The 25,861-nt window shown below is 51.7% G+C and overlaps 1 protein-coding gene across 1 annotated transcript; it reads right to left on the bottom strand.

The window, feature by feature from the left end:
• Positions 1-13: 13 nt before the first annotated feature.
• On the bottom strand, positions 14-25,578 carry CDS2 (CDP-diacylglycerol synthase 2). Its single transcript, XM_027736632.2, has 13 exons — positions 25,487-25,578; positions 12,808-12,950; positions 11,752-11,848; positions 11,262-11,359; positions 9,914-10,053; positions 9,467-9,525; positions 8,339-8,421; positions 7,214-7,301; positions 6,787-6,855; positions 6,072-6,224; positions 5,683-5,802; positions 4,986-5,089; positions 14-4,343 (listed from the first exon to the last, which is right to left on the bottom strand). The coding sequence occupies exons 1-13, from the start codon at positions 25,547-25,549 to the stop codon at positions 4,214-4,216; spliced, it is 1,347 nt and encodes a 448-aa protein (XP_027592433.1). The 5' UTR covers positions 25,550-25,578; the 3' UTR covers positions 14-4,213.
• Positions 25,579-25,861: the final 283 nt, after the last annotated feature.

Genomic DNA, 25,861 nt, shown 5'->3' with positions numbered 1-25,861 from the left:
ACTCCACTGCGGATAATGGAACTTATATTTATTTAACAGTAACATACAGTATATAAATAGGGTAAATACTTTAAAATATACAATATATCACATTCGAACATTCGGTCAAAGGAAGGCAACTCTACGTGTGCAGCTAAAACAGGAACCAAAAGAACAATGCACAGAGAAAGAAGCCGATGGTGGGGACACGCCAGGGCTGGAGAGCAGGGCACACAGGGATGACAGGAGCACAAAGTGCCACCCCAGGGCTGGGCACGGAGGGAGGAACCCCGGGAGCTTCCCCATGATGCCTTTTGTGACTGACCTGTGCCAGGAGGGGCTGGAGGGGCCGTTTGGGCGCTGACACACAGCTCTGCCCTGCTCCCACACAGAGAGCTGGGGGAGGAGGAGAGGGTGGGATCCCACCACAGCCAGGCCTGTGGGAGCTCACTGCACATACTGGAAACAGGAGACATCCCCTGGAAAATGTTACTGGCATCTCACAGCCTGGTGCCGAGCTTTAGGCGATGCTGGGGGATCTCCAGCTCCGTGAGCCACACGGGGCACCAGGAACCCCAGGAATCGGTGTCACTGCTGAGCCCCTCACCCCAAAGGATCTATTTAACACAGGCTGATCACACAGGACACAACACGACTGCACAAACCAGGTTTGGGGCTTCCCTGAGCACTGGGCCATGGGCTGGCCCTGCATCCCATCTGCAAACTCATCTGGGACACAACCAGACGTGGAGAAGCAAATTCCTACCCCAGCGTGCCAAGTGCTTGTCTCGCAGACCCAGCCCGTGCCAGCTCAGGCTGGGGATCAAACCCAGCCAAACCAAAAGTTCCACCCAAACCATCCACTGGCAAACAGAGCTGGGGGTGCTCAGTGCCCTCCCCAGCACAGCCAGCCCCTCACTCCACACAACAGCAGCTTTCCAGCCACATGCCATCCCTTTATAACACTCCCACATGCCTCTCTGCCTGTTCTGGTGACACTGGCGCAGGGGTGGCTCCCACACCAGCCTGTTCCTGCCCTCAGAAGCTCCACACTGGCCAAATCAGACTTGCCTCTTCCTCTCAATCCAAGCACACATTCCAGCTGACACAGGACCTCCCCCTTGCTCTGCTCTTCCTATTTGTTTGGCACAAGCAGGAAGAACTTCTCCAGTGCTGGAGCCCACTGGGAACCAAAACTATGGTGCAACCTGAGCTCGAGCCCTGAGCTGGAGAAACTTCCCTTGAGCATCTCCTTCTTAGCCATCCCTGGGGTCACTCTGGCCTCTCTACATCAGCCTCCCCTCAAACTGGAATTCTTGAGAGCTGCAGCATCACCAAGGTCCTGCAAGGCCTAACACAATGGAAAAGAGGGGCCACGTGCACATCCCTTGAGGGACAACCAAGGCCAGAAACATCAGCTGTTCATTTTTTCTCTGCAAGTTGTGAACTCCCCACCCCTGGAAGTGTTCAGGATCAGGCTGGATGTGCCTTGGAGCAACCTGGCCTAGTGAAAGGTTCCCTGCCCATGGCAGGGGTTGGAACAAAATCATCTTTCAGGCTCCTTCCAACGCAAAGCATCCCAGGATTCTCTAAGTCCAGCTGTACAACTTGCAAATATCGTTAACAACCCCCATCTCCCTCCCTTCCTCCTTTGTGGCTCCACTGTTTCCATTCAGTTTAATAAACTTCCATGCAGGATACTAAACCCTTTCCACTCAGCCTTCTTCAGATCAGCAGAGGCTTGGAAGTTCACCCTTTTCCTGCACTGCTGGGAAGGAAGTAGGAATAAAGCTGATCAGGGAAGCCACCCACAGGCAGAGCTGCTGCTGCTCTCCCAGCCCGGGCAGCCTCTGAACGGAACCACTTTGCCCTCCAGTGCCCACACACAGCACTTGCACCCTCCAGAAAGGCCCAGATCTGCCTCAAACCAAAGCCTGAAGCAAAGCCTTGGGTCGGGTTTTGCCCCACTAATCACAACTGAAGAGGTACAGAGAAGGGTCAAAGCAGACGAGCAGGAGACTAAAGACCCATTGGAAAAACTTCTCAATATAAACAGAGCACACTTTTGGAATATTTACCAACACCATCACCTCTGCCTGTGACCCCACAGTACCCACAAGGGGTTTTGGCAGGTGTGGGCAGGGGAACCCTGAAAAGCACCAGCTGGTCCAACCCCACAGGGCAAAATGATCCCAGGGACTGCACAAAGCACCCCCACACCTATTCCCATGGATGCTCCTGGCAGGTGCCCTCACTTTGCCTTGCTGAAATCACCCAAAATGTGATGAAACACAGCCCAAATATTCTCCCTGGGCAAAGCAAGGTGGAAGCACCTTAATCCTCCTCTCCAGGATGCAAATGAGGGGCTTGGACCAATATTCTCTAAGAGGACAGAAAATAAATCCCTGCCTAATTCAAGCTGGGAAGGAACAGACACTACAACCAGTTCAGCAGCTTTGCCAGCACCACACTGAAAACACTCTCTGGAAACAGCCCCTTCCTCTGTGCTTTCCATCAAATCCCTGCATTTGTACAAATTCCTGCCCTGTGGATCCTGTCTGGGGAGAGGAAGCAGAGCCCAGCACAGGGTCCTACAGAAATGCAGGGGAGAGGCTGGATCTGTTCAATATATTTACACACACACACAAGCTCTCTTGCACACTCAGGGGAAATGGAAGCAATGGCAGAACCAGAATATGGAGGAAAAAGTGATTTTGGGGTATTTTCAGGCGGTTTATTTTCTGTCGAGGCTAAGCCAGGCTGCAGCAGGTACAGGTCTCTTATGGGGGGTCTGTGCCTAAGGGTTGTGTCAGCAACTGCTGCAAAACACCAATGTACTTCTGTATTAACTCTCCCTGTCACTCCTTCCCCAGGTTAAAAAAAGGTAAAGTTTCTCTCTCCCATGCACAAACTATGGAAAGAAGGAAAATCAGAGTCACCTCGTGTTTGGGAACATTGCATAAGGTGGAAATGGGGATATTTTTGCTATCTGAGCACAAAAAAAAGAAAAAAGAGAAGTTTTACAATCTTTAGGGCTCTCAATTTTAAATAATAAAAAAGTATGACAAAATAAAGGAAAGTACTTCAATAAAAACTGCAGCTATTAAGTACAAACTATTTCTGACAAGATTCAGTGAGCAAAGCAGGACAGAAGCCTGCAGAGAAATGAACCCAGACTGAAATGCAACACAGACCGTGGTAAACTCAGCAGCACAACATCTACAACTCAAGTAACAAACAGACATGATCCCTGAAAGAAAACAAAACTCCCAGTGGAGCCCCAGCAGAGCTGGAGCCCAACCAGCAAGAGAACAGGCTGGAAACTGCTCCCCAAATTACTTAAAATATCCCAGTGAGGGGGTTCCAACCATCAAGAAATGGAAAAGGGTGGTTCTTAAAGGTTATTTAACGGGGGAAAATGAACCAAGTTATTTAAGGGTTGTTCTTGGCAGGAATTAATGAAGCTTTAATGTTCTTTAAAACTTATTTACTTCAAGCAGTTTTGAAGCAATTTGAACCTCCCACATTCCCACACGCAACTCCCAGTTCCTTGGCTCCTTGTCCCCAGTCTGTTCCTGGTTTAATTAGTTATAAAAGTCTCATTTGCCAAAATATCAGCCACAAAAGGAGGGAATGTGAGAGGCACTGCAAAAACCAGCAAGTGAGAGCAGCTGCAGGTGCCTGGCTGGGCAGAGGAAACAGGGCTGGGTTAGTATAAGATCCTCTTCCAATTACCAGAGCCTGGGCAAGAGATTCCCCCAGCTTTCTGGGAGAATTCCCATTGCATTCCCAGGTCCCACTGGAGAGAAGGATGGTCCCCAGAGCTGCCACCAGCCTGGCACAGCAGCCAGGGGAGGGCACGGAGTCACTTCCCTGCCAGCTCCACACGGACAACGCTCTGTATTCCCTGCAAAAACTCACTCACAGGAAAAGCTCAGCACTGCCCAAACACTGCAAAGGTTCAGAACAGTCCCTGAGGACAGTCCTACCCTCCTGCTTCACCCTGCAGTCCTTCCAAACCTTTACTCCTCCTCAGCTCCAAACCCAAGATTTGCTCGTTTGAACCAAAGCTCTATAAATATATTATTTAAAAAAACCACAAATGCAAACATTTACCAAGAAAGGAAGAAAAGTTACAGTGAAATGAGGCCTTGTTATTGTCTTAAATCAGGCAAGCCAGGGATTTCCTCTTGGAGGCCTGTCTGTGCTCAGTCCTGTCCCACTCTCCTGGTGCCTACGCGTCCTCCAGACTCCCCAAAATTCCCCTGTCAACCAGGTGTGCTTTGAGCGTGTTGAAGATGTGGAGCTGCTGGTCTGGCCTCAGGGTCAAGAACTGCTGGATCAGTTTGCTTGGGTTGGGACCTCTGAAACACAAAATCATCATTATCTGTGAGGCAGGTGGCTGAATCTCAGTGAGCTGGGGGCTCAAGTGCCATTTCAGCAAAATAATGGGCTTAAATTAATAACCACATTGTCCATTCCCTCACCAGTTCTACATGGGGAGCTTAACTCCATTTGGGATGTGGAAATCATTTCAAAAGGCACGGGATGCTGAACTGTAAACACAAAATAACACCCCAAATCCAGTGTGTTTAAAGAGGATTGTGCATCTTAGCAGCAGATGCTCCCCCTCACAAATCCAAGCAGCCACATACAGACAGTTCCTCGGCTCCCTGAGGCATCTTTGATGTACCTACAGGTTTTCTTCTGTGCTTGGCTACAGAATGCTTGTTAATGCTACAAAATTAGATTTCCCTGCTTGTTTGACTCTGGAAACCCTGTCCAACCTTCACAGGGATGCAGAAGGAGGAGTTTCAGTGGGACTGGAATAACAGGGAACGAGGGTTGTGTTTCTAGCTCTGCATGACCCCACTAAAAGATCCTTCCTTTCTTCAAGCCTTTCCTCTGTGTCTTGTTATTTTTAGATGTTAATCTAGGAGGAAACTGCCTCTTATTCCCAGCTTGTCCAGCCCTGGGAGCTGCAGGGCCCCCAGAGCAGCACAGACCTGATGAAGCTGGCGATGTACACGTTGACAAAGGTGGCCATCAGGTACTGACAGTCAAAGCGGTCCATGATCCCTCCGTGCCCCGGGATGGTGTTGGCAAAGTCCTGAGCAAAGCAGAGGGATTGCATTGGGCAGTTCCAAATACCTGTAACTTGCTTCTGTGCCTCCCCACATGGCACTCATCCCCGCGCTCCAGTTCTTCCCAGAAGGCAAAGTCAGATTAAGGAGACATTTTGTTTAATCTCTCCCTGGTTTTAAAAGTTTCTCCTGTATGAAGCTGCTGGTGCCTGAGGGACAGTGAGGCTTAACTGTCACTCAAAGGTCAGGGAAGGCTGCTGTTTATCTCCTGTCACCCTGTCTTGCCTTTCAAGGCATCTTAACTGATCACAGACCGTTTACATGTAAAAACAGCCTGTTGACATCAAGGGAAGCCTCAGATTGCAAAATTTCCTGGCTGGGTCTTTCCTCCTCTACTCCAATTTCTGCACCACAGCAGCATTTAGAACATCACAGCTGAAATTTTAAGGTCTCTTCCCATTCAGTCGAAAAAACCCAGATCCTGCTCCATCTTATCTGTGACTGAAGGAATGCCCCTCCCTTCCCAGAGCACCACCCTGCTGTTCCTGGCACTGCTCCGAGCGGCAGCAGCCATTTGGTTTTCCCTTCCTAAAATGGAACTGACCCTCCCCATCCTCACCTTGATTTTGAAGGCCCTCTTAAACCCACTGGCAAAGAAGCCTCCGAAGGGCCCGATGAGGGAGGCGAAGGTGGAGAGGGCGATGCTGTGGATTTGGAAGGGGTACATCCGGACCGTCTTCTGCAGGAAAGACATGGCAGAGAGGGATTTTCCACGAGAACAGCACTGTCCATTGCTTGCCCCTCCTTCTCTGCTCCCCAGGCTGTAGCTCAGCTGTTTTCAAGTGTCCCACCAGACCCAGGACAACTCCTTCGGGATGTCCACCAACACAGACCACCACCATCATCCCCTGTCGTGTTCCTTCACACACCATCAAAATAAAACCCCGTTCTCCTTTCCTAGGGCTCCTATCCCAATAAATAAGATGTGATAAACAGGGAGTGTCATACCCAGCCCACCACAGACTGCAGCACCAGGGGGATGTTGTACTCCTGGAGCTGGAACAGCTCGGAGGGCTCACAGTCCACCGTGAAGCTGTTGGTGTCGTTGTTGAACTCCACGGGGCAGGTGAAGCAGCGGTACCCAGACATCACATAGGACAGCTCCAGGGGGACACGAGGGGAGACGTGGCAAAGAAAACAGGATTAATATTTTCCTGAGGGAAGCAGCAGAGCTGATCTCACAGAAAAGGCCATGCAAGGAGATGAGGAGAGGAGGGAGCCACACTCCAGCTTCCCTAAGGAGATTACCCTCCTGAGCAGCAGTAATTGGCTAAAGGCAGAGTAAGAGCATCTGCTCAGCAAGGAGTGTCAGAGCTGAGCCAGGCTGCACCCCCTTGCTGAGGGGACAGCAACAGGCAGTCAGAGATGGTCATAAAACTAGTTAGAACACTCCAAGAGTGCAGAACTCCCTCCACAGCCTGTGAAACGATGCACAGCACCCATCCAAATTCCCCCTGCAGTGAACATGTCACAGGGTTTATCAGGGACTAAAAACTTCCCCCAGTGTCTGCACACAGCCATGGACCAACTCAGACTCTGGTCAGCAACGAAAAGGTGAAGTCTCTGACAAGAGCTGGCAGAGATTAAAGCCTGACTGCATTTTTAAAACAAAACACTGTCACTCCATGAAGGGAAAAGATCAATGAAATAAGCACCAACTTACCAGCCATCCAAACAAAACAGTGGAAAAAAATCCTCCAATAAAACCCTCCCAGGTCTTCTTTGGGGAGAGCTGCCCGAGAGAAAGAGGAGGAGGTCATTATTTACACACTTCTGCAGCCCTTCCTCACTTGTGAACTGCTGAGGCCAATACAAGCTGGTGCCACCATCCCCAAATAAGAGTTTGGTCAGAAGCTGCCACCAACATTTCAGTCTTAAACCTCTCATTCATTCACAGTTGGACTCGATGATCTTAAAAGTCCCTTCCAACCTCAATATTCTATTATTTAATTTTATAGCCTCCCAGGCTGGGATGCACATCAGGTTTAATTTGGAGGCTTGCTTCAGACCCACAGCAGGAGCTGAGGGAACACAGGCCCAAGGCCCAAAGAAGCCCAAATCCATGTTTTGCTCCCCGAAGTGTCACAGACCTTGATGAGCGGCGTGCGGCCGAAGAAGAACCCGAACATGTAGGCCATGATGTCATTGCAGATCACACAGGAGATGGGCACAATGAACCTGCAGGGCAGAGGGATCAAACCACTGGAAGTGCCAAGACCAGACAACTCCAAGACTTAACGAGCAGCTGCCATGACAAGGGGCTTTGCAGGGCCAGCACACCAACGTTTCCTCCTCCTGGGCAATGCGAGGAGCACCCACTTGGAGCTCCAAGGCAAATCTGGGGGTTACTCAAGTGTTCTGGACTAAAGAGTGGGTTGTGCACCCAGAATGGCCTGTTTCAAGCACACTGTCTTTCGTCACACACGACATGCTGCTGGACACTGACCTCCCTACCCCACTGGAGCAGAAAGCAGGAGGCTCCCGAGTCCCCTGGGCTGGCTGTGACACACAGAGGAACGTGCAGTACTAAAGTGGCCCAAATTAGTTCCTGGCCCTGCTGGTTTTGGCAAGACCACCAAAGGGGCTTCCCCTCTGCACAGCAGCTGGAGTGAGGTGGGAGGTTCCACCTCCCTCCTTCCACAGCCCAGCCCCAAACCCAGCAGCATTTCCCAACCATTTGCCAGGGGTGGCTATCAAGAGAAAGCATCTACCCGGGCCTGACGCCACCTGAAAGGTCCCTGCATCCCATACATATTGTCAGATGCTCCTTTACAACGTCTCTCTAGTGGCACAAAGCAAGTCCTAAGTCACTGAGGTGTCACTCAATCTTCTGCTGTTCTGTTCTGGACAGGTCCCTCACAGGGAGCACCTTCTCCTCAGCCATTTGCTTTTGTAAAAGAACAGTTTTAACTCAAAACTGAGTATTAAGATTAAAAAAAGATTAGATATTAGGATGAAATGAGGAGCTGGCACACCACTGGCACGGGCTGCCCAGACAGGTTGTGGACTCTCCATCCCTGGAAGTGTTCCAGGCCAGGTTGGACTGGGCTTGGAGCAACCTGGGCTAGTGAAAGGTGTCCCTGCTCATGGCAGGGGGTGGCACTGGATGGGCTTTAAGATCCTTCCAACCCAAACCATCTTGGGATTCTATGAAAACACAGTCAGTCATCTCAGGCTGCAAAAAATAAAGCACTCAGAAGTCAGAGCAAACTCACCAGATCATCCCTTCAAACAGGTTGTGAATGATGAGGTGGGACTGGGTGACAACGATCAGCAATGTCACGTGGGTCCATCCGAACTGGAAGAGAAGAGAGGGTGGAGTCCAGCCTGCCCAGGGACACTGCCCTGCTCTGGGGGCAGAGCTCAGGGGCTGTGAGCTCCCTCAGAGAGCTGCTCGTGCAAAGGGCACTCCTGGCAGGCACCTCTGCCAGGACCAACAGCAACAGTCACAAAGATCAGGGGACAGTCACCCTGAGGAACTTATGGGCAAGTTCTCCAGCTCAATCCCACTTGTGACCTTCACTGGGAACTTCTGCTGGAGCAAATGCCCTTTAACCCACCCTATCCCATACACCTCACTCAGATTTCTGACTAAATAAGAAGAGCAGAAGACTTAACAGATATCCAAGCTGCATCCCTGTTTGTTGAATATTTTGGAGAGCAAAGCCAGCTGTGTCAATGGTCACACATGAGAAACACCTCACTGATGTCTGGGAAGAGGGAGACAAAGTCAACCTATCCTCAGGACCAGCCCTGTACAGCCCTCTAAGCTTGCAGGAAGCTTCTTCACAGCATCCACAAGTGCAGAGGGAAGGGAATACATGTCTGAAGGGGAATTCTTTCAGTCAGCTTCCTAAAAACACAGTCTGCTCTCAGTCACCTTCCCTCCAGGCAGCAGGACAATGCACAACCAGCTTAGGAGCATCTGCTGACACACAGACCTCCACGTGTTTTCAAACAGCCTAAATTATTCCTACCTGTGCCTCCAAATGGGGCCAGCCATTCAGGCCCTGGATTTAACCTACCAGCCCCTGAATTTAAATAGCCAGGCCCTGAATTTAACCTACCAGGCTCTGAATTTAACCTTTCCAGCCCCTGACTTTAACCTCTCCAGCCCCTGAATCTAACCTTTCCAGGCCCTGAACTTAACCCAGCAGGCCCTGAATTTAATCTCACTAGGCCCTGAATTTAATCTACCAGCCCCTGAATTTAATCTACCAGCCCCTGAATTTAACCTTTCCAGGCCCTGAACTCAACCTTACGAGGCTCTGAATTTAATCTCACCAGGCCCTGAATTTACCAGGCCCTGAACTTAACCTATCAGGCCCTAAATTTAACCTTACCATGTAGAACTGGAGGCGATAGTGTTTCTTCACCAGGCTCAAGACAAACATACAGAAACCTGAGGAGAGACAGAAGAAAAGTCAAAGGTGGGAATGTACCTTCTACAGTCAAATAATTTTGTACCGTGACATCGTACAGCTGATGAGGATTTTACTTGAATAAAAGAACAATGTTAAGTAGGGAAAGCACTATTTTGGAAGTCACACCATTGCCTACAGGTATCCCTTGGAGAGAGGAACAATCTGGTTGTCCCATACATATTATGGAGTTTTTTCCTACACAGCCCTGTGTGGGAGATTTGCCACCACTGCTCTCCCCCTGAGCCAAGTCACAGCATCCCTGGAGAGCAGAGATGGTTTGCCATGGACACTGCACTGGACACAGCACTCAAGGTAAGAGTAATTCCAGGCTTCCCTCCCCAGGTGAAGCAGCAGAAGTGTGTGTACCTGTCAGGTAGAGGGCGAAGGAGATGAAGCGGTGGTACTTGCTGAGGATGCGCAGGGGCTCCTCCCTCTGCACCAGGGTGAAGAAATAATCTGTCACAGTCTCACCATAGAAGAAATAGTTCACACAGAGCAGGAAGTACCTGTGGAGGACGTGGGTGCTCGTTAGCAGGAACCCTGGAAAGCTTCTGGAGAAACACGGGAAGTGACTGATCCCTGAGGATCACTGCCCTGCGACAGTGCCAACAGGACTCCTTCAGGTGACAGCCTGAACTTTATTTCCTCAGTTTGGGAATGTCACCTACATTTCAAAGAGTGGGTGCATCTCTCAGCTCTGCTCTGGGATGGATCACAGCTGGGGTCTGGGTTTGGCCTTGATGCACAAAGACTCTGCCTTTATGTGGCACAGCTCAACTGGCCTCTGCCTCCCAAAATCCCCCATCCCATGCCTCCCAAAATCCCCCATCCCATGCCTCCCAAAATCCCCCATCCCATGCCTCCCAAAATCCCTCATCCCATGCCTCCCAAAATCCCCCATCCCATGCCTCCCAAAATCCCTCATCCCGTGCCTCCTATCCTGTGGCTCCCAAAAGCACCCACTCTGTGCATCCTGAAAGCCCCACTCCTGACCTCTCCCCAGCCCTGATGTAGTGCCAGGACAAGGGGGAATGGCTTCCCACTGCCAGAGGGCAGGGTTATGTGAGACATTGGGAAGAAATTCCTCCCTGTGAGGGTGGGGAGGCCCTGGCACAGGTTGCCCAGAGAAGCTGTGGCTGCCCCTGGATCCCTGGAAGTGTCCAAGGTCAGGTTGGACGGGGCTTGGAGCAACCTGGGCTAGTGGAAACTGTCCCTGCCCATGGCAGGGGGTGGCACTGGATGGGCTTTGAGGCCCCTCCCAACCCAAACCATTCTGGCATTCTGTGATTCTGTGCCATGTTCAGCCCTGTTTCACAACCATCCCACCCACGCAACCACATCCATCTCCAGGTGGTGACTCCTGTCAGTGCTGTCCCTTGCACAGATCACAGGATTCTCATCTCTGCACTTCATTAACAACAGGACAAACTTCATCAGTAAGGGCTCTCCTAAGATACTGATCTATCAAGACTCGTGGGGGCTTTTCCTTCTAGTGAGAGGTGTCCCCACCCATAGCAGAGGGGTAGAATGAGATGATCTTTAAGGCCCCTTCCGACCCAAACTGTTCCATGGTTCTGTGATTTTCCTTTACAAGAGCTGTTAACACACATCACTGAGAACACACACAACCCCAGGGTCTCTGGGGGTGTCCCCTGCCCTGGGATGGGCTGTTCCTGCTGCACAGGCCTGGGCAGGGGAGCACCCCCTCACTCACCAGCTGAGTGTCCTGAACCAGGGCAGGTCGTACGAGTGGTACACGTTGTAGCCAATTGTGATGATCTCGTGGAAACACTTGATCTGGACACACATCACCTGCACAGAAAGACATGCAGAGCTGTAATCCACTGTGATTAAACAGCTTTTCTGCAGGGAAACAAAAACCATGCATGTGCAGAGCAAAAGGTACTTTAACAGTCGATATCAGTCTGGCAGGAGCCTCCTAATCCAACACAGGAATCTCACCACGCTGTTCTTCCCCCCCCTTTCCTCTGCAGGAGGTTTCCAACAACCTCTTGTCTTGGTTCCAACTGCAGCCAAATGTTGACCAGCAGATTCCTGCCAGGCTTTATCCACAGAGAGAGAAATCCAGCAAGATGAATAGGGACTTCTAAGGCATGAGGCTCTGAGCTTCCCACCCCAGCAGTGGCCCCAGTAACCTCCCCACCATTGCTGTGAACATCAGGACACTTCTCTGGAGCACTTACTATTGTCATTAAGACCATGGGCCCCAAGTAGATGATGATGAAGAAGAAGGTGATCATTGCCAGCGTGAGGATTCCTCTCACCCACCAATTCTTCCATCTGGGCCAGAGAGAAGGGAAGATGTCAGAGATAAGTCAAAGCAGAGCAAAGCAGCCGAACAGCACCTCTGCTCTCTGCGTGTCACAGGAAGGAAACTGAGCCCTGGAAACCCCAAGTTTCCTCTCAGGGCTGCAGAGAGAGCTCAGGCTGCTGCCAAAGGCCTGGCTGCAGCAGCTGCAAGGCTTCAGTTCAGCCTCACTGACTGCAGAAAGCACTAGAGAGGTGCTGGGCATCTCCAAGGCACTGAAAATGGGACAGGAGAGCGTCTGCTCCTGCTCTGCTACAGGTTTCCCACATCCCGGACAAGCTGCAGGACAAGTTTAAATAAAATAGGGACCACCTCCCCTCTCTGCACTCCTTTCAAGGAGGAGAGATGGGCTGTGAGGTGTTGTACCCTCAGTACTGCCCTGCCCCGAGCCTGTCCCATCCTCACAGCACACCCAGGAGAGACACTTTCTGTGCCTGTGATAAAAACAAGACACTTCCCCCCACTACAGTCTGTAGAGAACATCCAGTCTGTTGTTAATTCCTGTCCTCCCCAGCGTGATTTCTTGTGCATTCCTGCACAAGTCAGTCACACTGCTGGTTAAAAACCTCTGCAGCTCAAATCTTTGCTGAGTGCTGTGAAAGCCACACACAACCTCTGTGGTCTGTCCCACTCAGGCCCCTCCACCTGTCAGGACCCAGCAGGAAGCCAGACCCTCCCACAGCCCCCTCCCCTCCCACCTACAGCAGCCCTGACCCTGCTCCCTGCTGCTTCCCGTGGCCTTGGAGGCAGGAAAAGAGCTGGAGAGCTGCTCCTTCCACTTCCAGCAGCCCCCGAAGTGCTGCTGGGCCAGGAGAGCACGGGGAGCACGCAGGGCCCTGGCAGAGGAGGGGGATGATGCAGGGCCCTGGCAGAGGAGGGGGATGATGCAGGGCCCTGGCAGAGGAGGGGGATGATGCTCAGGGAGTGTTACCTTGAGGACAGGTTGGACAGAGCTCTGTTCAGGACCTCTGGGGTGTCATCTGATGTCTGCACCGTGGATGAACCTCCAAACTCCGATCTGCTCTCGCTGTCTGATGCTGTCTCTCCATCCAGCCTGTTCTCAGACTCTGACTCCTGCCAGTGAAAGACAGACAAGGAGCTTTACCAGCCACACTCTGAAGGAACTCAGGGCAGCCCACTGGGTGTAACACCAACCACCACTCTGCTTCTGCATTGGAGAAAGGGGAGGAGAAAATATTCTGGGTATTACACGAGGTTAAACCCACGAGAAACATCATCAAGTGTTTTAGGCGCCATCCATGATGGGTGGGATGTCCCTCAGTCTCAGCAGCAGCCACAGAAAAGGGTGTGTTCCCTCTGCACAGCCAAAGATGCCTCGCAGTTGATTAACGAGTATCTCCAAGTGCTTCAGGGAAACAGCCTTGTTAGCAGGAATTTTTACAAGGCCTCCCAATCCCCAAGCAGATCTCCAAGAATGTAACACTGCCCAAATTAGCCAGGAAGAAAGGCCTCCAAGCAGACAGGGCTCAAGGCTTCCAGACAGACTTTTGAAGTGCTGACTGCACGGGACACTAAAAATAACACCCAGCCCATCCTCAGGCAGCTGAAGAGGAAGAGCCCAGCTTATCACCCAGGCCCAACATCCTCTCTGGCACAGGGGAAACCTTATACTGGCAAGAGACACTTTGTGCCTTCCCTGCCCCTTGGACTGCTCCAGCACTCAGCTCAGAGCAAAGTCCCGGGTTTAGGGGGAAATAAGTACAGGTGAGGCAGGTGACTGAGGGCTCTGCAACGGTGGTGGGAAAAGGATTCCAGGTGAGTTCTGGCCCCCCAGAAGTCCTGTGCCTCTTCCCAGTGGCAGTTTTCACTCCAATCCAGATCCTGAACACAGGACAAGTCCAAACTTAAACATTTTGCCCCTCATTTCAGCAGCACAGCTTCATCCTGCTCCTGGCTCCTTGAAGCAAGGAAGGAAAAGGCCACTCCCTGGGGAGCACTCAGGCAAGGCAGAGCCTGCACTTGGCACTGGAAACTCCCAGAAAAGGGAGAATGTTTGCAGGAAAAGCACCGAGGGAGCTGAGCTGACAAACACTGGGAGCTCTGTAACCAAAGGGACTCCATCCCTCTGGGGTCCCAGCTGTGTAACCAAAGGGACTCCATCCCTCTGGGGTCCCAGCTCTGCAAACAAAGGGACTCCATCCCTCTGGGGTCCCAGCTCTGTAACCAAAGGGACTCCATCCCTCTGGGGTCCCAGCTGTGTAACCAAAGGGACTCCATCCCTCTGGGGTCCCAGCTGTGTAACCAAAGGGACTCCATCCCTCTGGGGTCCCAGCTCTGCAAACAAAGGGACTCCATCCCTTTGGGGTCCCAGCTCTGTAACCAAAGGGACTTCATCTCTTTGGGTCCCAGCTCTGCAAACAAAGGGACTCCATCCCTCTGGGGTCCCAGCTCTGCAACCAAAGGGACTCCATCCCTTTGGGGTCCCAGCTCTGCAACCAAAGGGACTCCATCCCTCTGGGGTCCCAGCTGTGTAACCAAAGGGACTCCATCCCTCTGGGGTCCCAGCTCTGTAACCAAAGAGACTTCATCTCTTTGGGTCCTAGGCAGTGCTGCCCCACTGGACCCCCCCCCCCAAAACAATCATGTGAGGGGACTGTTCCGGTGTAATCTGTGGTTTGTGGTATTTGTAGTTCAGTGGAGCAGGAAGGCTGGAGCAGCTCCCTTATTTAAAGCAGGAAAAGATAATTACTGCCCAAGCTGGAACTGTCAGTGGCTGCAGGCCAGGTTCTTAAATCAGGCAAGGACAGCGAGGCATCGTCAGGTGGAGGCAGCTAAAAATACAACAGTGATGTCAGGGATTACTCCCAGGGACAGCAGAGCTCTGGCCACCACACCAGCAGCACCTGGTGTCAGCTCCTCCTCACCTCCCTCCACGCTCCTTTCCATTCCCATCAGCTGGGAAGGAAGAGTTTGGGTTTGCTTTCAACCAAACTTGCTGTCAGCCCCCACGTGGGTCTGGAGAGCTGGCAGTGAAATGCAACTTGGCTTTTTTTCAGCTATTTTTCAAGTGACCCGTGAAATCCACTCTGCCCTCAGACTTCAGAGAGATTTAGTGCCATTTAGCTGAGAACTCAAATCCATAAGGCAGCTGCAAATGGCAGCAGGCAGAGACTGGAAATGATAAAACTCCCTGGAGACCACGAGTTTGGCATCTCACAGTCAGGTTTTGGGAAATCACTGCACTTATTTAGCTGCAATCCACGTTTCCATTGCAATCCATGCTTTCTCCAATGAAAGGATTCCCTGCAGAATTCCCCTGGGAGCAATCTAAACAGCTGCAGCCTGGCCAAAATCAGTGTTTCCTCTGTACAGGCTAAACCCAAAAGCCTCAGGCAGATTCCTCCTGCAGTCCAAGGACCCAGCACCTCACACAGGTCACCAGCCCAGTGAAAGGCCCAGCACTGAAAGGAGGAGGCAGATCCAAGCATTCCCAGGTTTTACTCCCCAAAGGCCAAGTGCAAAGCAGGCAAATCATTCCTGGGTGCAGCCCAGAGGATCAGAAGTTTTGCAAAGTGCTCAGAGACCAAAAGGAAGGCAAAGAGCACTTGTGCCTTCCTGCCCTCCCCTCCCGGGCCTTCCTGCCCTGCACTCCTGCCAAGGACACAAGGGGTGAAGGTAAAGCTCAGGGGACTGAGGAATGTGATGCTACAACTGAGCTGATCCCACAGCTGCTGGAACTGGCAGCCCTGATCCCTGCCATAGCCCAATCCCTGTCATATCCTGATTGTGATCCCTGCCACAGCCTGATCCCTGTCATATCCTGATTGTGATCCCTGCCATATCCTGATTGTGATCCCTGCCATATCCCAATCCCTGCCACAGCCTGATCCCTGCCACAGCCTGATCCCTGCCATATCCCGATCCCTGCCATATCCTGATCCCTGCCATAGCCTGATCCCTGCCACAGCCTGATCCCTGCCATATCCCGATCCCTGCCATATCCCGATTGTGATCCCTGCCATAGCCTGTTCCCTGCCATGATTCCCTGCACCCAGTTCAGGACACAGACATTGCAGGTAAATCCATGTAAAGCACATCCCCAGGTCCCTGATGCACTTCCTGCAGTGAAGGCCAAACCAACCCTTGTGCTGCAAAGAGTTTGGGTCTCCAGGAGCAGGAGCAAAGCCCCCCTGGGTCAGTGCAGCGGGTCCCCAGTTCATCCCCAGCAGAGGAACAGCAGAGGCCGAGCACCAAACACACAGTGCCCCACAAACACTGCCAGGTTGTTCCCAGGGAGCACAACAAAGGCAATCCAGAGGTTTGTCACAATAAAGGGGCGTTCTCAGGGTTCAACATGAAATGCAGGACCCATTCCTGCCATGCCTTCCTTGCTCAGTTTAAGCCTGATGGGAGGAGGAAGAAAACATTTTCCCTGATGGAAGAAATCACCAGTCACAGTGAGGGCTGGCAGATATTTCACATCTACGCTGCAAACAGCTGAGCAGCATCAGGAATCAGCTCTCCTCCCTGCTCAGCTCTCTCTGAATCAGAGCATTAAGATTATATAGGACACTGTGCCAGATTTAGGCTACGGAGAGGACTCAGGAATTGACACTATTTTTATACATTTTATGCAAATTGCCCCCATCAGCCTACAAATCACCACTTTAAGCAGCTGAAGGGATGCTAAATAACTCATTTAAGCCTGAGCTTGATATATCCTGGGCTGGGCTACTGAACCCAGCTGTGGCACTGCCCTGGTGACACCCTCCTGCCTATTCCCACTGCTCTTTCCAGGGCTCCATCTGAGCAGACAGATCCCATCAGCTGGCACTGCTCTCCCAGGCACTGATGCTCCCCGGGGCACATTAAAGCTCATTACAGTCAGTGCTGCTGCAAAGGGTTTGTGACTGCCCAGGACTGCCAACAGTGCCCTGCAATGCCAGGGCTGACAGGGGAGCTGGGTCTAATACACGGCATTTTGTCACAGAAACAGCAGCTTTTTCATGCCTCATCTGTTTTCTCCTGTTCCTGCCCTTGAAAAAAAAAGCCTGGAGAGACTCAGACTTGCAGAAAGTTACCCCAGAAATCATGACTTGTCTCCTTCCTCAGCCACTGGACTGTTCTCTCTCCCATAGTCTTTCCTTTACCCCTCCATGGACTGTTTTTCTGCCTTTTTTTGGTTGTTGTTTAGGTTCTGCCCACAGTCAAAGCTCTTCAGCCCCAGGCTGGACCTCACAATGAGGTCCTGATCACACCTGACCCAGTGGTGACTCTGAGGTACCAACTAACACAGCACGACACTGGAGCCTAAAACCTTCCACCCCGCTGAGCCAGACACAGCCCAGACACCTCCCAGCAATCCCAGCACTTCCCACTGCTGCTCCTGCAGGGCACAGAGCTTCTCCAGCTGTAGTTATTCCATATTCCCTTACCACAGCTCTCCCTGGCTGATTTTTCCTGTTGGTTCCTGATATTCCCTCTGCTCTTCTCCTCCCAGGCAGGAGGGCAGAGCTCCCAGGATGTCAGACATCCACATGAGAGCTCCCAGGATGTCAGACATCCACATGAGAGCTCCCAGGATGTCAGACATCCACATGAGAGCTCCCAGGATGTCAGACATCCACATGAGAGCTCCCAGGATGTCAGACATCCACATGAGAGCTCCCAGGATGTCAGACATCCACGTGAGAGTTCCCAGGATGTCAGACATCCACGTGAGAGCTCCCAGGATGTCAGACATCCACCTGCAGGATGCAGAGCTGGGAAACAGTTAAAACTCCTCAGTAAGAGCAAAGCAAATCTTCTCTCTGGTTACCTTGGGATCTGGCTTTATTTTTCCATTTATTTTACAGGGCAAGCATTAAATCTATTAAAACACAATCAGCAGCTTTTACTGGCTTTTGTTCCCAACATGGAGTTACTAAATTGAACGGGGGAGGTTTGGCAAGCCCAAGGCTCCTTCTTCAATTGATCATCTCAATATTGAAGGCTTCTTACTGAATCAAGGGCAAAAGGAATGCGGGAATAAAGTCAAGATAACAAGACCCATTTTATATTAATTCATTGATTTCTACATAAGTCATGATGAGAAGAAAGAGTAAAACCCCAAATCTCTGCAAGGGATGTTTCTCCTGGTGAACCAGAGCAGATGGGGGAAAAACCAGATACCTGCTCACTTTTTACATTTATGAAATCAGCAGATCTAAGCAACATTTGTCAACAAATATTTTATCACCCTGAGGAAAGATACATGGAGAAATGAGTTGTCTGAGCTTTCTTTAAACAACCCAACTCCATCAACCCTGTGGTACAAAATTTGCGCTCACATTTCAATGGTTTTCTCACAGAGGAAGCTCAGGTTTTTTACCCAAATATCCATGACACGATCTCGGTTGTCATAGAAACGAGTCAGCTCCCTCCCTGCCAAAAATCTGCCCAATACAGATCCACAGTTAAGCATTCAATGCTGGCAGATTAAATTTGTGCAAGAAATGCCATTATTTGGGCACCTTCCTCAGAGCCAGGAGCTGGTTAGTTTAGACTTCCTGCCAGATTTTAACAAAAAGCTGTGACAGAAAATGTTAATATGAAATGAAAGCTGAAGGGAGAAACAGAGTTGCTTTTTCAGGCAAAAAAACCTGACAGCTGGAACAAAAGGGACCAACTGCACCACAGCCTCTGCTGTTCTCACCTCCGAGCACATCGGCAGGATCAAAGCCAAGATAATTAGTTTAATGAACACAAACCCAGCAGCCTCAGTTATGAAAATCTCGGTGCTTTTGAGAAGGGGTTTTAATTCCTACATCCAGGAGAACTGCTGTTCCTCTCTCCCCTTCTCCCTGCTTTCCTACACGGCACCTGCCCACCTCCCCCAGCTGCTGGGCCCCACCAAACCCCCCTCTGGGCGAGATCAAGGTGACAAATCACCCAAGCACTCCCAAATCACAGGAGATTCTCTTTCAGAGGTTGACAGCTCAGGAGGGTGAAACAAGGGAGAAGTTTGGAGACCATTAACACGGGAAGGAAGAACCAAGCAACCAGCCGGGTTTGATTTGTACTAAGAGCCCAAAAAGACACTGGTTTTGTTGCAAGTGCTGCAGAAAGTGCTTGAACTTCTCAGGCTGGGAGGTCACCTGCAGGAAAACTAAATTCAAGATTGTCATGTCCCACTCCAAGCTGGCATCTCGTGCTGACTGCGAGATTTGTTGTCTCAAACAACCCAACAAAGCTCAGGTTTCGTTTATGTTGATAAAGGACTCCCTTCCCCATCCCAAAATAGCCATATTCCAGTTGAAGGCATGCAATGGAAATTGGGACATGCCTAAAATAACATCACAAAAAGCAGAAATGTTTGTACAGTGGCTGAAAGAGCAAAGAAAACTCATCTCATTCTCCCAAAGCTCCTGCTTTGTTTGGACAGGGAGTCCATCCCTCAGCAGTGGGATGTGCTCAGAGCCAGCACAACAACAGCCTGGCACAGGAGCCTGATTTCCATGTCAGCAAATCTGATCCCTGTGAAGTCACACCTCCCTTTGACTCATCAGTTCATCCCCTGCCCGCACCCCCAGCACCCACCCCAGGGTCTGTGGATTCCAGGGAATCCAGGAGGGAAACGCAGCAGGGACCAGCTATTGTGTACAAACGGGCACAAAAATAGCTCCGTGGTTCTGGCACTCCCCCAGAATCTCCTCCTGCTAAGAAAGGAACCTGCCTCCCCCTCTGAAACATGGATGGAGATGTTTTGGGGAGAGGCTCCTGGGTTCTCCTGGATTTAACTGGCATCCCTGGGCTCTCCTGGCATTTCCACACTGGCACTTTGTCACCCCTGCAGAGACAGAGAAACATGGCCAGGAACAGGAAAGCAAAGCTCCAAGAGCCTCTGGGAGTTGGTGTTGGGAGAGGCTGGAGCTGTGTCTGCTGGAGCCTGCACAGACATTTCAATCTGCTGTTGTTTGGAAGAGCTGGGACAAACAAGAGGGAGAACAAACAGCTCTGGAGCAACTGTTCACTCTGAAGGTTAGTGCAGGAAAAGGCTATTTTTGGCCTCTGAAATGAGAGTCTGCATCACACCAAGGCCAGTGGCTTCTGACCCTCAATTCCTCTGGTGTTAACACATATTTTTCCAAAACACAATCAGAAAAAAAAATCTCACCAGGCCATTTAATTTGCTGACTGTGAGGTGGTGCCACAATCTTGTCCTGCCAGTCAATCCCCTTGGCTTTATTTGAACTAATCAAGGAAAGGAACCACGCAGGACTTGGATGAATATTTTAGACATGATCCTGATGAACCCACATCAGTGCTTTGCTGAAGTCACAGGTGTCCAAGGGCAGGTTGGACAGGGCTTAGAGCAATCTGGGCTAGTGGAAGGTGTCTCTGCCCATGGTAGGGGGTGGCACTGGAGGGGCTTTGAGGTCCCTCCCAACCCAAACCAGTCTGGGATTTTATGATTCCATAGGTTTTACCTGCAAGGACTTTTACCTCTGGTGTTAATCACTGCTCACCAAAGGCAGGCAGGAGGAGAAAATGGTTTTCTTGCCACTTAACCTGTGGTTTGTGCTTGACAGACAGTAACACTGGTCCTTAGGATTTTTTCCTGCTTGGAAGACACACACAAACATCCCAACTTCCCTCTTCTCGGCACCAAACATCCCTCCCCCCACAGGAATCACTCCCAGATATCACTGAGAGCACAGGATTTTGGGAGCCTCAGCAGAGACATCACTTCTGTACAAAGCAACTCATCTGAGCACTGACCTCAACCTGCAACGGGGTCAAAGCCAGAGGAGTATCCCTAGGGAGTTATGGATGTGCCTCCCTCCATCACCCCATGCTATCCTGACCATATTGTGCACAACAAATGACTGGAATTGAGGACAGACCACTGGAGCAGCAAGAGGGAGCTTGGGAAGAAGCTCACAGATCCACAAAGATCCTGCAGGAACACTGGGAAAACAGGGAGGTCTGGGGGTAACAGCCACTTCCAGACACTGCTGAGAGGGACACTCACCTGTGTGGCCCTCCAGACCAGCCAGGAATAAATCTACTCAGTAAATAAGGATGGGAAACAGAAGCCAGGCCTGCACTATCCAAAGGGCTGAGGAACAGGAAAAGCAAGGTGTGCTTGGGGGGTTTGATGAGAGCACTGAGAGTGCCCGTGAGGAGCTGCTCCCAGGGAAGGAAAGGATCTCCTCACAGCCCAAGGAGAGTCACCCAACCCTTAAAATGACAAAATCTTCCTGGGATCAAACTTCTCTGCCATCACCACAAATGAGAAGGACACAGGTGAAAGGAGTAGAGGCCAAGTCAAAGCCCTTCCAAAGGAAACAATGGCAAAGGTGTCCAATTTGAGTCCCTTTTCCATCAGGAACACAGTGAGTCCAGTCCCTCCAGGCCACAACTAAGGATGCCCAGGAGCTGTCGGGCACACACAGAGCTCAGCATCCAAGAGCAGGGAAGGCTGAAGTGTCTTCTCCCAGCAGAGCTGGGATTGTGAACATCTCTCCACAATAAACGAGGCTCGTGCTTCAGCAGAAGCCAAGCAAACTGGTGCCTGGAATTGAGCCTAAAATTACATTAAGAGCTATTAAAAATTAAGCTTTTGGAGCGGGTCTGGAAGCAGACTTGTTGTTCAGCCTCTCTTAATCCTGATGAGATCAAGAGAAGCATCACTGCAGCAGTTTACTGGGTTTGGTCCTACAAGAACCTCATCTTGTTATCACAAACTCCCAACTAGTGGGAGCTCTGAGCTCTCCTGGAACATGGGAAGTAACGGGATTTGAAATTGCCTAAACCTTCAGAGCACCTGCACTGTTATTTCTCTGTGTCCTGAACCCTCTCCTGAGCTGAACTCCAAAACTGGAGCTGCTGCTGCTGCTCCAGCCCAGCCCAGGCAGCTGTTCCCTGCCACCCTTCACCCTCCCAAGCAGACCTAAGGGACAGCATGGCATCCACTTGCCTCAGCAGCTTCAAAGCCCTTAGATCACCAGGGAATTCTTGCAAAATGCCTGGAAACACGAGAAATAAATGCCTGGAAGCACAAGAAATCACGAGGCTTGGATGCCAGTCTTTCACTTTCTGTACCACACGAACCAGATGCAGCCAGATAAAAGTCACACTGTCAGTCCACTGCAAAGCTGGGCTGGAAAGAACCAGAGTTTCCATCAGCCAACACTTCTCAAGTACAGAATCATTCCAGTTCCAGCCAGGCACTGACTGCAGGGGACAAAGGGGTTGGTAAACAAAGCCAAAGGGATGGGGGGTGTGACCTGCAGCCCCCCCTTCCACGGGCAGAGGCCCTGGGATGTCTGAGAACCCCCCCAGTTTCAACTACTAGTGCAACATCCCAGCAAAAGGATGGAAAAGGAAAAATCCCTCAGTCCTCACTGTGCAGTCACACAAAGCACAAACAGCTACTGAGAAAGGATCATAAAATCCCCCTAAAGCAGCAGGAGCCTTCAGGAGCTCTGCAGGCATCAGGAAACAGTTTTATTTTGCACTTCTGTTCTCCTTGGGAGCTGGAAGAGAAAACGTGGTTTCCTGGGATGCACTGAACACAGGAGAGAGGCACTGACCTCAGGGTTTGGGTAATGAATGAGGCTATGGAGCAAAGGAGCGAGTCTACAGAGACCAAGGGAGAAGGACCTGCAAGGCAACAATTACAACTTCTCTCATGGTGAGGCGCTGGCACAGGTTGCCCAAGAAGCTGTGGCATCCCTGGAAGTGTCCAAGGCCAGGTTGGACGAGGCTTGGAGCAACCTGGGCTCGTGGAAGGTGTCCCTGCCCATGGCAGGGGGTGGAATGAGATGGTCTTTAAGGTCCCCTCCAACCCAACCCATTCCAGGATTCCACGATCTCAGATATCACCACACAAACACCAACAGGTAACAGCACCCCAGTGCTCTGGGCTTAGAAAATGGGTACAAACAACACCAGGGCAATTTTGCCTGTTTTTTCACTGGGGAGATGAGGGGGAGTTCACTGAGCAGAACAAACAGATGTTGCCTTGTTCCCTCTGAGATGAAGATTGTGTTGCACAACAGTTTGAACAAAAATCGATTTTCAAACGCTCTGGCATGAGGAGCTCAACTGGGGCAGCTCAGGGGCAGCTGTGCCAGCAGGGAGGGACACCAAAGCTGGGACCCTGGGCAGAGGCAAGAGGAGCAGAGAATGAAACCAACCTCCCTATTCCCACTCTCAAACCAGAGAAGTGAGAACAAGCACAAAACACAACCACCTGAAACCCGCCTCGGTGTTTACATCTCGTTTCTTTAAACATGCTGAGAGCTCTTTCCAGAAGCCACAAGGGTTTCTGGAGAATAAAATATCTGCTGCTAAGTGATTTTCCTTGGCAGGGCTCAGTGCATGACAAAGCAGGAATGGGAATGTCCCCTCTCCCAGCAGCACCTGCAGCAGAGCCCTGGGCAGGCCGAGACCACCAGGACCACGAGCAGTTCTGCTGCCTTGGCCCTTCCCTGCTGTTATTCCCAGGCTTTTCCAGGCATTTCAAAACCCAAGGGCTGGATCTCAGGGGAGGAAAGCAAATCCTGCCCCTGAGCTGCCATGGAAAGCACGGCACCAGAGGGATTCACAGCAGCAGGATTAGTCACCAGGTAACACCTCCCAGCAGCTGGATTGAACAATTTGGGGAAATTCCCTGCTCCCAGCACTCCTCTCTCCTCAGAAACATCACATTCAGCACCTCGGAGGAGCTGTTCCTCACTGCTTGGAAACATCTTTCTATTTTTTTCCCTCCTGCAATTCATTTGAGCTGATTTAGGAGGAGCAGCAAAACAGAAACGTTCCCTCTCTCTAGGAAGGACACTCCAAGTCATTGCCTCCAAGGAAATATTTGAGGAGTCCTTCAGAAGTCTCCTTGCACATGACAATACTTGCCTGGAAATAACAGGATTGCACTGGGAACAGTGGCCTCTGAACTCCTTTTAGGAGCTAAAGCGGATCCCAGCTTGGCTCAGGGGGGTTGGCTGTGCTCCAGTTAAGCAGCACCAGCCCCCCCAGCCTGCTGAGGGAGGTCTTCCAACTCCCACTAAAGTTCTGGAATAGAAAACTCCCTGAAGATTTTCTGCTGCAAAGAAAATTCCAGCTGGGACAAAGGTACTTATGTCGAGGACAACGGTTTCATCCTCTGCACAACCACAACCCAGGAGCCATTTGGTGCTCCCCTCACTCAGGTCAGGGAACCTGGGATCAGAGAGCTCCAGGGAACTCTGAAAAAGGCAGAGCCTCCAGATCTACATCAAGGCTACCCACTCTCCCTTCTGTGTGTGCCAGGTCGCCCTCTGATCACATCAGCACAACAAACCTCCCTCCATCCTGCCTGCACAGCTCCTGCAGGTGTTTCACTGGTACTCAAACAGCATTAAAATAGCATTAAAATCGCATTTAAATTGCAGAAGAGTTTAGTCTAATGGTTTCCTGCTGCTCTGAACTGCATCCTTGGTGCAGCAACAGAGAAAACACTCCTGTGATGGTGCTGAGGGCCCAGGGCCTCTCCCAACACAGATGCATTAAACACCAAGGCAGCAAGAACCACATTTCCCTCCAGTTTTTGCTCTCTGTGACCCTGCAAATGTTATTTACAAAGTTTTCCCTGGCTGTTTATTCCTCTTGGTCCTTTCCTCTTCGGGGAGGAGCAGGAACAGAGATGACAAGGGTGACAACAGAGAGTGACCACGAGCATCCAGCCAGGCTCAGGTACAGGAAAACAGAGCCAGGCTGGCTTTCCATGGCTCATCTGCTGTGGAAAAACAAACCTTTTCCTTCAGAGAAACACAACTTCATTCCTCATTGAACTCCCACAGAGCCCACCCAGGGAGGGCATTTCCTGGGGGTGATTTAGGAGGTACCAAAGTCTTTGCTAAGGCAAGGTCTGGGACCCCAAACTCACTCCCAGGGGATGATTTAGAAGGTACTGAAGTCTTCCCAAAAGGAACCTGCAGGGTGTGTGACCCCGCCGCCCCCCCATTCCCTGGGGACGATTTAAAAGGTACCAAAATCTTTCCTAAGGGGAGGTCTGGAGCCCCAGACTCATTCCCTGGGATGATTTAGAAGGTACCAAAGACTTCCCAAAGGGAACCTGCAGGGTCTGTAACCGCCCCCGGCCACCTCATCCCCTGGGGATAATTTGGGAGGGACCAAAGCTATTCCTAAGGGAAGGTCTGGAACCCCAGCCTCATTCCCTGGGAATGACTTCAGAGGTACCAAAGTCTTTCCTTAAGGGAAGCTCTGGGAACCCCCTTCATTCCTTGGGGACGATTCGGGAGGCACCAAAGCCCCCCCGAGAGTAGGTTTGTAACCCCCCCTCATTCCCGGGGGGTGATTTCGGGGGTACCAAATCCCCCCAAGGGAAGGTTTGTACCCGGGATACCCCACAAACACAGTTCACATCCCCATCTCCGCGCTCCCACACAGCGGACCCGGGGCCGGCTGTCGATCCCCCCGGGGGCGGGAGCTGCTCCTTCGGGGGGGCTCAAATAAACCCAACGAGGGGCAAATAAACGCCCCCCCACCGCCCCCGCCACGCGGGGGTCGCGCAGCGGTCGCGACACAAGGCGGCGGGACGAGCCGCTGCCCCCCTACCCTCCGCCCCTCCGCCCCCCCTCCCGTCCCCCCGGGCCGCCCCGCACCTTGTCCTGGGGGTCCCGGGCCCCGCCGGGGCCGCGCCCGGGCCGCTGCCGCACCTCGGCCATGCCGGACCCGCGCCCGCCGCCCGCCGCCGACAGGGGGCGACACCGCGCCGCGCACCGGCCAATGGGCGGCACGGGATGGGCTGGGGGGCGGGATTTGTGCGGCGCTGGCCACGCCCAGGTGTGGCGGGCTCATGATGGGCGCCATGTTGGGGAGGGAGCGGCGCCGCCGGCGACCAATGGGCGGCACGGGATGGGCGAGGGGGCGGGGCTTGGAGCCGACCCGGATGCTGGGGGGCGCCATGATGGAAGAGAGAGTGCGTCACTGAGGGAGGGAGCGGGGGGGGAGCCCCGCGCGCGGGAAGGTGTTTATTT

This window comes from Pipra filicauda, unplaced genomic scaffold (assembly GCF_003945595.2).
Source record: "Pipra filicauda isolate LSUMZ 115617 unplaced genomic scaffold, ASM394559v2 scaffold364_size791107_pilon, whole genome shotgun sequence".
Lineage (NCBI taxonomy): Eukaryota > Metazoa > Chordata > Aves > Passeriformes > Pipridae > Pipra > Pipra filicauda.
Note: the sequence above shows the minus strand (reverse complement) of the source record. Positions and strands in the feature narration are given on the sequence as shown.